The following is a 12,992-nucleotide window of genomic DNA, read 5'->3' on the forward strand; positions in this document are numbered from 1 at the left end:
AAAAAAAAAAAAAAAAAAAAAAGAGGTCATATTTGATTCAATGCTCTTTTAAACTGGACATCACATATATTTTCTCTTAAAGCTCAATTTGGTAACAAAGCCCCAAAATAACTACAGTTATACCTCATTTAATATTTAATCACAGAATGATGGTAATAACAGGGTCCATCTTTGTAGAAAATAACCCATCTTTATAAAAGAACTAAAGTTTTAAATTTTTTCTCCCAACATTTATCCCTGTTCTCTCAAAACAATTCCTGTTTAAGGGATCATGTTTATAAATTTATTTATATAATGGTATCATCAGGGTTCATTTAGCTACGGGACTCTCTCTCCTCATACAGAGTACTATCTGCTTGCTATAATTTTTTACCTAATTCTTGTCAGATATCAACTGTTAACTGCTGTTGGTGTATCTTCCTCAGGTAGTACATATCTAATTTTATGCCTGTAAGCTATTAAACCTGGAAGAGTTTAATTTCTGATTAGAATTGTGGAAAGTAAGCATAAGGAGATACAATACAGAATTGTAAAGAGGCTCCACTAGGTGTAACACTAACATTTATTTTGGGCTTATTTCTGGTTTCCTGGTTGCATTATTGAGAATTTGAGTTAGTGAAGCCTTTGAGGAGTTGGACTAAATAAACTTTAAAGCCTCTTGTTTTAGGTGAAACTCTATGATCCAGGAAAAAAGGTCAATGACCTACGGTTCACAAACTATCAATTGGTAATTTACCTGGTACATACTGTTCACTGTTGAACTCACCAGCCATTAAAATCGATGGAGAGAGTTTTGGAATATTTTTAGATAATACTGTTCAGCTAAGTATTTACATCTCTTCTCTCTGTATGTCCCTGTTACGTGAGGTGCTAGTTTGCCATCATTCAATATCTTCAGATTGTGCTTGAATAACACAATAGTATTAACAACTGAATTATCTTTGTTCTGGGACCTCTTGAAGTTTCTCTATTTCTATGACTTTTCTTTGGAATCAATCTCCCTGTAATCCTTTGAAACTCTCATCTTTAAATCTTATGGTTTGGTCTGAAACTTCTACCCCTGGTCTTCATTAACTTTTTAATAAATATACATACATATACATTTTCTGAGTTTCACTCAAGAGAAAGCCATGGGGAAAAAATGTCTCTAGCAGCTTGATTTAAATGACACCAAAGCACCTAGTTGATCCTGAAGTTATAAAGAAATAAAAATTAAATAATTAAAAAAATGACACCAAACAGAATTAAGTCACAAGAAAACCCCTTTTAAAGATGAAGTGCATTTTTAAACAAGTAAAGCAGAACTTGCCTGCATGTGGTATGGTTACCCAGCTCAGAGTATGGGTTTCCCTTGCTTTTGTTTTTGAAGTCTGCAACTTTGAAGATGGAAAGAGTGTTGTTGATGTACCCTTCCATGGTGTAGGAAGTGTGGTCCCCATAGGGAGGGACGGAGAAGGACCAGTAGTAAACCAGGCGGGGGATCATGTCCGATGTGAAAGCAATGATCATGGCCTATTTTGAGAGAAAACAACAAAGCGAAAGTGAAGTTATGGTTTTTTGTTTGTTTTGGTTTTGAGACGGAGTCTCGCTCTTGTTGCGTAGGCTGGGGTGCAACAGCACGATCTTGGCTCACTGCAACCTCCACCTCCTGGGTTCAAGCAATTCTCCTGCCTCAGCCTTCTGAGTAGCGGGGATTACAGGCACGTGCCAATAAGCCCGGCTAATTTTTATGCTTTTGGTAGAGACAGAGTTTTGTCATGTTGGCCAGGCCGGTCTTGAACTCCTGGCCTCAGGTGATCTGCTCGCCTCAGCCTCCCAAAGTGCTGGGATTACAGGCATGAGCCACCCCGCCTGGCCGAAGTTACAGTTATCATAGGTCAGGTTAACAAATATGGCAGATTTACTATTTTCATCATGTTGATTTTTTTTTTTTAAAGATTCAGAAATCTTAATTCTTTCTTAACTGCGAAATATATGCAGATAGTGAGATAGGATCTTGCTCTGTTGCCCAGGCTGGAGTGCACTGGCATGATCACAGCTCACTGTAACCTCAAACTCCTTGGCTCAAGTGATCCTCCTGAGTAGTTAGAATTACAGGTGCACTCCACTCTGCCTGGCTAATCTTTAAACATTTTTTGTAGAGATGAGGTCTTACTATGTTGTCTAGCCTAGTCTGGAACTCCTGGCCTCAAGCAATTCTCTCAGCCTCTCTGAGTGCTGGCATTATAGGCATGAGCCACTGACCTCAGCCTAGAAAACTTGCACATGTAATCAGAGTCAATGTTATGAAAATAATTCAGCTTTATATAATTGATTTTAGCACTTGCTTTTCATAAACACAATGTAAACTGCATGTTTTCCTTGATCTAAATTTAAATAATGACCTCTAAGTTTACTTTTTTCCTGTATAGTATTTTGACTTGTTTAGACAAGTCCAACCATGACCTGATTTGTTTTAAACCCTCAGTACATGGTTATGTTCATCGCTTCATTAGAGTGCGAGCATTTATTAATTTTAGCAAAATTTGGGTAGCAGATAGAATTATACATAGTCAAATAATAATGTCTGTTTAGTTTGATCTAGTATCTAAGTCTCTAAACTTCAAAAAGATTAAGTGGATGAAGTTATGAAAATTATAAATTAAACAACAACATACAGAAAATTTAGTATGTTCCTAGATAAAAGGAGTAAATATGGGCCAATCATAAACCTGTGTGTCAGAGAGACATCTATTAGGAGGTAAAGCTATTATGAATTACATGAATTTTCTCTAAAATTCTTTAATTTGGGCTTTAAACTCTCAAGTGTGTAAAACTGGTTTGAATGAAGGAGAAAGGATTTTATTTTAAACCAAATTCTATGTGAATAAAATAGCTAAATGATTGTCATTGATGAGGCAGAAAAGCAGACATGTTTTTGGCTTAACATGATTTTCAATAGTATTCATTTGAACATATGGTTTAGACACAGTGAGACCACAAACCAAATCTCAGGCAAAGCAAGAAAAAACAATTAAGGAGCTTTTCTATTGTAAAATTTCTCTCGCTAGAACCAGCTCTGTCATTTCCTCTGATGTGAAAAATATATATATATATATGAGTGTGTTTCTGCCTGTCAGTACTGGGGAGCCACAAGAATATTTCACCTTTTTTCCCTCAGATTTCAATAGATTAAATTTTGCTATTATCATTTAACTCAACTATATCTTTTTATAGAATCACTGGCAGATGTGCATCAGGAAGCTACAAAAAAATTCCAACAAGATAATTTTATTGTCTTCTGACGAGATACTTTTCTTCCTGAATTGAGCTGCTCTGAGAGACATGCTGCAAGAGTACAAATAAATGCAGTGTGCTTCATTTCCCATGCTGTTCTGCACACAGTTTTCCATTTATATAAAAATAAATTAAAATTGGTCTTCAATAACAGATGCTCTGGCATGATACAACAATGTCAATTCAGCTTATTTATTGAACCAGCAGCTTTAAAATGAATGATTTTATACCAAATTCCTGCTTGATGCCCATTCTCATCCTGGTAGTTATTCTCTTTTGGTAGACAGTAGGTTGTGAGATACATACTGGGTGTTTGAGGGAATAAGACACACATTTAATGCTTGCACACACTTAAACAGATGCCTATGTATGTGGATTTATAACTTCCATCTTGGAAGTATAACAAATCCTAATATGGAAAAAGGGATTGCCCATAGTTTAATCAATGTCACAAATCTCATAAGCAGTTTTCCTAGGTTAAGTGATAAGAAAAAGGCATTATTGGATAAGAACCAATAGCACCAATTAGCCGGCGTGAGTGTCTGTACACATACACACACTGAGTCGCCTTGGAAACAGCCAATCCTCCATCTGTGCTCATGGAGTGGAGCCATGGCACGGATGCTGGGAAAAGGTACCTAATACAATCAATCTAGAATGCTTGAGGAATAGGGAGAGTTTGAGTCAACTGAATTTTCTGGTTCATTGAAGGTCAAATAAAAACCCTTTTAGTTTCAAACTTTGTTGCTGAAAATTTTCTTAAAGCACACAAGTCCACATTCTTGCCCAGCTCAGTGTACTAGAGCATATTGAACATGACAGATTCATTGTTTTATGACTGAGGAACTTGAAAGGCGTCATGGCCATTTTTCTAAACATCAGTCTTCATTTTGCGCACCGTAGATGTTGAAGGTATGGGGTACCTGGGTGAAAGGAAACTGACATACCCTAGTAGTTGGTTTTTGTGTGCGATTTGCAACTTTCTCCAGATAGTACAGATAGCATGCAATTCGGATATATTTAAGGTTCTGGGGTAGGGATGACAGCTAGGTTATACAGGTTTATTGTATAAAACTGTAACTATAGTCCAGACAGTGACTACTTTTGGAATTCTTTTGCCTCCAATTGGAGTACCTGTCAAAGTCCTCAGAGTCACTGTTAATAACAATGACGAGTAATGAAGATGATTAAATAACAGCAGCTAACATTCAATAGAAATGAGGCTTCATGCCTAATATTGAATTCCCTAATATTGTGGTTGGTATGTACTATTCTTATGATATGCAGTAGGGAAGTAATAATTTTGCAAATAATAAAATGGGGCTCTGGAGTGGTAAGGCCTGGCTCAAGATCATGCAGCTACAGTACTGGGAACTGGAGCTCGGGTCTACCTGACTCTAGAGCCCACAATGCTCCGTAACTTCCCTCACCCAGAGCCTAACCTACAGGCACTGCCAACGTCTCCTACAGGCACTGCCAACTTCTGTTGTTTTGGCTGGGGACTCAGGGAAGATGTGGCTTAAGAAAACAAAACTGGGGAATCACTTTGTTAAGGAGGTTCACCTGGAAGTGAGACTGTCAGTGAAATATGGAAGGAAATGGCCCTAGTTTTGGGACACTTCTTGGGAAGGTGTTCCTCTAATGGGATGGCATGAAAATTGCATTGCCTGAGAACTCCCTTCTGGCTGTACATAAAAATGACACGTTCAGATGGCCCATAATCAATGAATACAGGCTGTAAACAACTGAGTTCTGTCCCCTCACAGCTGTGATATATACAGGGCATGAGGCTGCTTCAGCCAATGATCAGAGCATGGCGAGCAAAGACCTAAGGGTGGGGTGGGAAAGGTGATGAAACCCACCCACCTCCCTCCTTTAAGAATTGCTGCTCTGGAGTCAAGGAAGGTAATCAGGAGTGCACAAAGTGTTTATACTTCACCATCAGAGTTAGTATTTTAGGTTGATGCTTTGGAATATGTAGTAAAACAAGGTAGAATGATCTTATTTTAGGGCCCTCAAAGTCTAAATGAACAGATTTCTATCCACATTATAAAAAAGCATTTTCTGATAACTCTTTTTATAGTTATGTGAGGATTAAAAGTGTTAGTACTTATCATTACCTTATTTCATATTGAATAAAAAGTTTAGCAAATGAGCAATAACAGTACCTGTGTAGGCGGTCTTGACAGTTAAAAATAATTATACACAAAATGAAAATACATTTAACAAGTGGTTATATATAGCAACTATGTCGTTTATGTGGATGACAGACTTAGCATCTTCCTCCCATTTTAAAAAACACTAACATTTGATTCCTTAGGTAGCAAATCTAATGCATCTTCAAGTTCTTTACCCTGTAAAGCTTAGGTCTACTCACATTGGTCACCACAGCCAGAATTGCTATTCCTTGCATGATGGGCTGCCATGCTCCAATGTCCTGGGCTTTCTCTGGTACCAGGCGTCTAAACTGGGTGGTCAGTTTCCATGCGTCCACTCTTATTTCCAATATATTGTTCACGAGAGCCAACAGAGGGGCCAGTGGAAAAGAGGCCACAAATAAGGTGACGAACCCAAACTGAATAACTGTCAATGGAATGGACACACATCATGGAGTGGTGGTGGATGGAAGGACAACATATTTTTCTTTACTCTTGAAAGAGAAAGGCAAACGAACTAAATCCCAGAGAGAAAACACATCTGTGGTAAATAATAATTTAGTGTTCAACAGTGAAAGAATTCAAACAAAACACAAATATAAAATCTCTAGAAAGAAGACTAATTATACCCTATTTCTTTCACATGTATACACTTAATAGGACCAATCTATTTAGACATCTTTAGTCAACCAGAATTATTTGCTGGTAATAAATTTGAGACATCATAAGCATATTATTCATTCTCAGTGTTGAAATAGAATGTTGGAAGATGATTTGTGGTTTAGGATTTTTTTTAAGAAAAAAGAAATATTGTGGCATTATCTAACAAGTTAAAGAGAAAAAGAAATGGACCCATGGGAAGGCTATGCTTAGAGAATGTTGGAAGAAATATGCTGAGAACAAGCAAATGAGTGAGCTCCCCGAGTCTGCAAATGCAAGTGCAGCGCATTCAGAGAATTTGATAGTATTAGAAATCACAGAAATAAATGGGATAAAAGTGTCGTAAGTTATAAAATCCTTCCTTAAGATTCTTGATCTTGATGTTAGTTGTGGTCCTTGTGGTCATAATAAGTCAAAATTTGAGTGGTGACTTAGAAGTTCTTTTCTCCTTGTTTGTAATTGACACGGCCTTATTATAAATGCGGCAGCAGAGATTTTTGGGGTGATACCATGGAGCGGAAGAAGAAAATATCCAAAAAAGGAAACTCAGTTTTAGACCCTGCCCTCCTAACTGGCAGACCTTCAGAGGAAACATATACAGATACGTAACTAAGACTGTGGAGGGGAGGAAAACGTAGAGCCCCATTAGGCCTCGTGCTCAGACAGGGGGCAGGGACGACTCTGGTCAGGAAGGGAGAGGCTGTGGAGGGTGTGGCGAGGCAAGCAGAACTGGCATTTACTTCTGGTCTGAGAGGCAAAGGGCATGTTGCAGAAGAGCAGACAGGGCTAGAAGGATCCAGTACGTCCCACAGGCCAGGCAGGAGCACTCATGCAGAGAAGTGAGCCAGGCAAGGACCAGAGTTGGTGATGCTACAGAGTCATGAGCAGCACCAATAAGCAGTGATATCAATGTCCCTGTCTATGACTCACCCAATCCTAAATAACTCATCAGCCCCCAGGGCATGCAAGTAATAGCCATGTGTGGAGTCAGCCAGTCAACTGTGGTAAACTAGCAAGTGTGTGTCCTACGGAAAGGGACAGCTCATAGTTGCCATGTTGGAATGAGGGCTCCATGTTGCCAGATCTCCTGATTGTTCAAGAGAAGCCAGAGATTAGGATTATGTTATCAGTAAACCTAGTCAAAAATCCAAAAGAGAAAAGATACCACTTACAATGACAACAAAAGCACAGACTATTTAGAAATAAATTAATGAGAAATATAAGACTACTATGATAACTGACTTAAGAAAAAACAAATAATGATGAATGAATGGTAGGATGTGCCATACTCTTGATTGGGCAAACTTGAATGCAGGGACATATCAAAATTTTTTCCACAAAATAATTTAGAATTCTAACGTAAATTCTGTTAATAATCCCAAATGGATTTAACAAAAAAAGCTGACAGGTCAGCCAGGTGTGGCAGCTAATCCCTGTAATCCTAGCACTTTAGGAGGCTGAGGAGGGAGGATTATTTGAGCCCAGAAGTTTGAGACCAGCCTAGGCAACATAGCAAGACCCTGTCTCTACAAAAAATACAAAAATTAGCTGGGCATGGTGGTACAAGCCTGTAGTCTCAGCTACCCAGGAGGCTGAGGTGGGAGGATTGCTTTAGTTGAGGAGGCGGAGGTTGCAGTGAGCCCAGATTGTGCCACTGCACTCCAGCCTGGGCAACAGGGCAAGACTCTGTCTTTCAAAGAAAGATAAGAAAAAAAGCTGAAAAGTGATACTGAAGTTCTTCAAGAAATAGAAACAGGTAAAATAATGAACAGGGATGTTTGCATAGACAGGAACATTCTGAAAAAATAAAATGGGATAGCTCTGGGATATATTAAAGTATATTATAATGCTATGGTAATTGAAACAGTTTAGAACTAGTACATGAGTAGATAGTATGAATTAAATAGGGTGAATTTTAAGAGGAGATGCAAATATTCATGGGTTTTAATATATTATAAAGTGATGTTTTGAAGCAGTGGATGCAAGTATTGGCACAGCTAGCTAAGTCATGGGAAAAACTGGTATGGGGCCATCACTTTTGACACCAAAATAAATTCCACATGGATTAAAAACAAAACACCAGAAAAGTCCATGTAATTTGTTCTGATATTCAAGTGAGAAAATTTTATAAGCAACTTTTGAAACCAAGAATAACAACAACAAAAGTCAATGCAAAACACCCACTATGAAAACAAAAACAACCCTGCCTGTGACTTTTTCATAATCCTATACTGCTCTCTAATGCTTTCTCTGCTTGCTTCTACATGTTACAGTTGAGTTTTCTGAAGGAAGTATCCATCTTCACAACAAGTGGCAGAGTAACTAGTCCCTGAAGCCCCGCACCCTGCTGAGGCCCTCACCACTGCACTGGACCTACTCTTGCTAACTTTGCCGGTGGCTGCATGTTCATAAGCTGATGCTCCTTTTTGGTCCTGATTTTTGTGATTTCTTGTGACATGGTCATAAGAAATTTATGGCCAAGATTTATGTGACATGGCCAAACAGTCCCCCTGCTGTGGAATATTTATTTCCCCTTGATTTCCTTTTACTTAATTTTAAAAGTCAAAATATATATTGAAAAGCAAAAAAACTAAAAAAACCCTACCTAGCTATAGCACTGCTTCCACTTCCTGCCCCAGGTCTAGCAATTAGGAGTGTGTGGGTGCTGGCTCTTCCTTTCTTCCCCCTCTGGATTTTCCATTATGCCCCTTTTCCTTCATGACCAAATTCCTCTGAAGCAACATTATCTCCCAAGCCTTCTCTGGGTTGACACAACCCTGCTGGAGTTCTTCCCACTGCTCTGCTCTTCTTTTCCTTTGTGGGTCTCCCTCCCTCTTCACTCTTCAAATGTCCCTCTCCCCCAGGGCCTCTTCATCAATTCTCTGTCCATCTCTCTTTATATTCCTGCTAGGCATGCCTGATTCACCCTCATGGCCTCACCCATGGCTCATCTGAGCTCCTGACTGTGGTGTCCAACTTTCTAATAGACATTGCCTTTCAGATGTTTTCATGCTAAAAATATCCAACACTGAGCCATTTCCTAGAGAACAGCTCCTCTCCTTATGTTCTGCCCTGCATATATGGTCTCCTGGAAGTTATCTTAATTTAATTCCTTATCTGCTATGCAATTCAGCTCTTTAACACTTACCTAACTCCATCTCCCTCTCTCTACTCCTATGCCCACTATTTAGGCACCTATCACTTGTTGTCCGGGTTACCTGCTGTAGCCTCCTAAATCATCTCCCTCCCACCACAAGTCTCATCCAAAATATCTTCCATTCTGCTGCCTGATTGATCGTATTCCACATAAATGTTATGCAGTTCTCTTGTTTACAAATATTCCAGTGGATCCCAATTTCTTTTTTTTTTTTTTTTTTTGAGACGGAGTCTCGCTCTGCCGCCCAGGCTGGAGTGCAGTGGCCGGATCTCAGCTCACTGCAAGCTCCGCCTCCTGGGTTTACGCCATTCTCCTGCCTCAGCCTCCCGAGTAGCTGGGACTACAGGCGCCCGCCACGTCGCCCAGCTAGCTTTTTTGTATTTTTAGTAGAGATGGGGTTTCACCGTGTTAGCCAGGATGGTCTCGATCTCCTGACCTCGTGATCCGCCCGTCTCGGCCTCCCAAGGTGCTGGGATTACAGGCTTGAGCCACCGCGCCCGGCCCCCAATTTCTTTAAGAATAAAGTTCAAGTCCCCTGGTTAAGCACACCAGACCCATCATGATATGGCCCCTGCCTACCTGATATTTCCACCTGTGAATCCTTTGTTCACTTGCCGTTCTTTGACCAAGCTGTTGTACTTTTAAGTATGTCCACCTCTCCACACAAAATGTCCATTCTCTTCACTATACTTCAGATAACTAACTTCCATTCACCCTTCAAAATCCAGTTCAAATATCACCTGCTCAAGGAAGTCTGATTAGCATTCTTCCTAACCATGCGCCAAGTGCTGAGCTCCATGAGGGGAGGGACCAAGTGCCCTGGTATGCCCAGCGGCTGAGAGTGTTTGGCACAGCAGGTGCTCAATGTTTAATGAATGAATGAGTGAATGAATGAATGAACAAATGAAGAGCTGGAGGCCTGCAAATCCTCCCAATTACCTAGTTGCCCTTTTGGAAAGCTCATCCTGTAAAGGTTAGGAGACTTCATGGCAGATGATGGGCTCGAACCGAGCAGAGATGAGAGCATGAAGGGAAGAAGGCCTGAGTCCTGGAGAGTGCAGCGGAGGCATCGGTGGGGTCAGCACAGGAGGGAGAAAAAGAAAGGGGCACAAGGAGCTGCTGAAGAATAGCTGATATTCATTACAGTACAATTACATGGAGAAAATCATATATGAAGGTCATTGTTTTAGCAGATTTGAAAACATTAACTTGGAGACAGATGAAAGTGAGATCAAGGCACCATAGCAAGGGTGGAAGAGACAGTGCCAGAGACAAACAGGGCCCACTCATCACTTCACTGCACTCCGTTTATGGCACCTGCCTACCAGGAAGGCCTTATCAAGTTCTCAGGACACCTGTGTCTGCAGTACATTACTGAGTACAAAACAGTATTTATGGCTTCCAGGTTTGAATACAGACAACTACATTTATGTTGTGTGTACTCGGAGTCAGGAACACTCTTAGAGAAGCAATTTGGGTTAACAGCTCAGAGTTACTCCAATAATCTCGAAGGATGGTGGGAAATTCACTAAATAAAAAACGTTTCACTCAAACAGGTCATACAGAACTTGGTGAGAAGTGAGTGAGGAATGTTAATGTGAAATCAACTAAGTTAGATATGTGTGTCGGAGCTCCAAGTTCAAGTTGCTTAAATGTTTATAAGTACAAGGTTCCAGGCACTGGTGCTCTAGTAGAGAACGTGGCAGCTGCCTCCATCAGGCTCAGTGCAATGGGGACAGAGGCAGGCATAGAGCGCATACCGCCACAGCAGGTAGCAGGTGCTGCTAACGCCTAGAAGAAAAGAGCAGCAAAGCTGCCTGAAAAGTTCAGGGGCCCGGCTGAGGCTCAGCAGGACTTGTCAGGTAGGAAAGAAGGAAAGAGAGTTGAGGCTGGGTGCAAGGCCAAGCAAGGGTGGAGGCTCCAGGCTGGCTTTCTGGAGGATGTTTCCCTTAAGCAGTAAGAGCCACAATTTAAAAGGTAGATGGTGGTGTCATTAAGGAATATGGGGAAATGGGAAGGAGGGGACTGTGTAGTGGTGAGACCAATACCAAAGGCTCTCAATGGTTATTTTTAGAGAAATGAAAACAATTCAAAAGGCACTTGGAAATTCTCTCACAGACTAGAAGGACAAAACACAGATTTCACTCTCCTGTTGCCCACACAGTAACAGACTGCCTACTCCCAGAAATTCAGAAATCAAGTTTTCTAAGTCATTAGGTACTATTTAGATAACAGGAAAACAACTAATAAACTTAAAATTCTGTCTATAATAGCTGTTATTCTATACTTTCTTGTAGGGCAGGATGAGGCAGAATTATTTAGTTGATAACTATTTTAAAGAGCCTATGAAACTTTAAAAGTCCTATCAACTTCTCCCCAAAGCACATGACCATATAACTTTCTCTTCTGATGTCATTTATTTGACTATCAACTAAAGAAAAAAAACTTCTTAAAAATAACAAATGACATTCTACCCCAGGATTCTTTTTAATGCTGTTAATAGTTCCAATAAGAAATATTTACAATTACGACTCATTTTTGAATAACAGGTCTTACAGTCCTTCTGAAAATAAGCAGAATAGTAACTAAGGACAGCTACTACATATGTACTGCAGCTACACCCTTAATAAAACCTGGTCACAAAACATAACAAAGCAAAAATGAAATTCAAATCAGGCTCTGGGCTGCTGCAAAGTACTGCTGACTAAAGAAGCCACAAGATGAACCTTTTTACTCACTGAAGGAAGCAGATGTGTTTCTATGTATAATGTGTATTTTTAAAAGCAATTATTTTATATATAGAATGTGATTTAATAAAAACCACCTTCTAACTGCAGACTTGTAAACAGGAACCACAAAGGGGTGTCTTTGCCAATATGCAAAGCCCTATGCATAAATGCAAAGCCTGTCAACAAAATGATGCGTTTCTTTTCTATTCTCCTAAGCTTAAAAAAATTGTAATTCAGTGTAATGGTTAGCCTAAAGGGTACAGATACAAAACATGTAAATTGTTAGCCATCTATTAGACATAAGCATGTCATGCATAATACAAAAGGTGATGTTTCCTATGGAAATCTATTGTGAGATGCTTCCGTTTAAAGGCAACCGAGAGGTCAAAATCAAGTTCCACTGAAAAGAATTAAGAGCCCAAGCAAATAATATAAAAATGGACCAAGGCATTTAGGAAAGAGAGGACCTGTACTAAATCTTAATTCCAGACCAGCACAATGGTTTCAAACTCAGGCCAGTTATGAGCCATGAAGTCACTCAAGGAACCAGGCAGAAATGAGATGTGAAAGTGGGCATCCTGGGACCATTCCCGCCATGAAGCTGCATGCTCCTGCAGGCTTGCTTAAATGACTCAGTTCAGAAGTGTACTGGCCAACAGCTGTGCCTGCATGGACTGAATCACACCTAATTATAGTTGCTGAGTTCATTCTCAGACAACATGATTAGAATGCTTTAAGAATTCATGGTAAAGGGCTGGGCGCGGTGGCTCAAGCCTGTAATCCCAGCACTTTGGGAGGCCGAGACGGGCGGATCACGAGGTCAGGAGATCGAGACCATCCTGGCTAACATGGTGAAACCCCGTCTCTACTAAAAAAATACAAAAAACTAGCCGGGCGAGGTGGCAGGCGCCTGTAGTCCCAGCCACTCGGGAGGCTGAGGCAGGAGAATGGCGTAAACCCGGGAGGCGGAGCTTGCAGTGAGCTGAGGTCCGGCCACTGCACTCCAGCCTGGGC

General features: G+C 40.3%; 1 protein-coding gene across 1 annotated transcript in view; it reads right to left on the bottom strand.

The window, feature by feature from the left end:
• Window positions 1-12,992, bottom strand: part of ANO6 (anoctamin 6) — a 68,798-nt gene that overhangs the window by 10,418 nt on the left and 45,388 nt on the right. Inside the window, exons 9-10 of the mRNA XM_017881137.1 lie at window positions 5,654-5,859; window positions 1,310-1,512 (exon numbers count right to left, since the gene is read on the bottom strand). Coding sequence (XP_017736626.1) covers window positions 1,310-1,512; window positions 5,654-5,859 — 409 coding nt within the window. The remainder of the gene's footprint in view (window positions 1-1,309; window positions 1,513-5,653; window positions 5,860-12,992) is intronic.

The sequence above is a fragment of the Rhinopithecus bieti genome, unplaced genomic scaffold (genome assembly GCF_001698545.2).
Source record: "Rhinopithecus bieti isolate Rb0 unplaced genomic scaffold, ASM169854v2 scaffold_12732, whole genome shotgun sequence".
In the NCBI taxonomy this organism is placed as follows: Eukaryota; Metazoa; Chordata; class Mammalia; order Primates; family Cercopithecidae; genus Rhinopithecus; species Rhinopithecus bieti.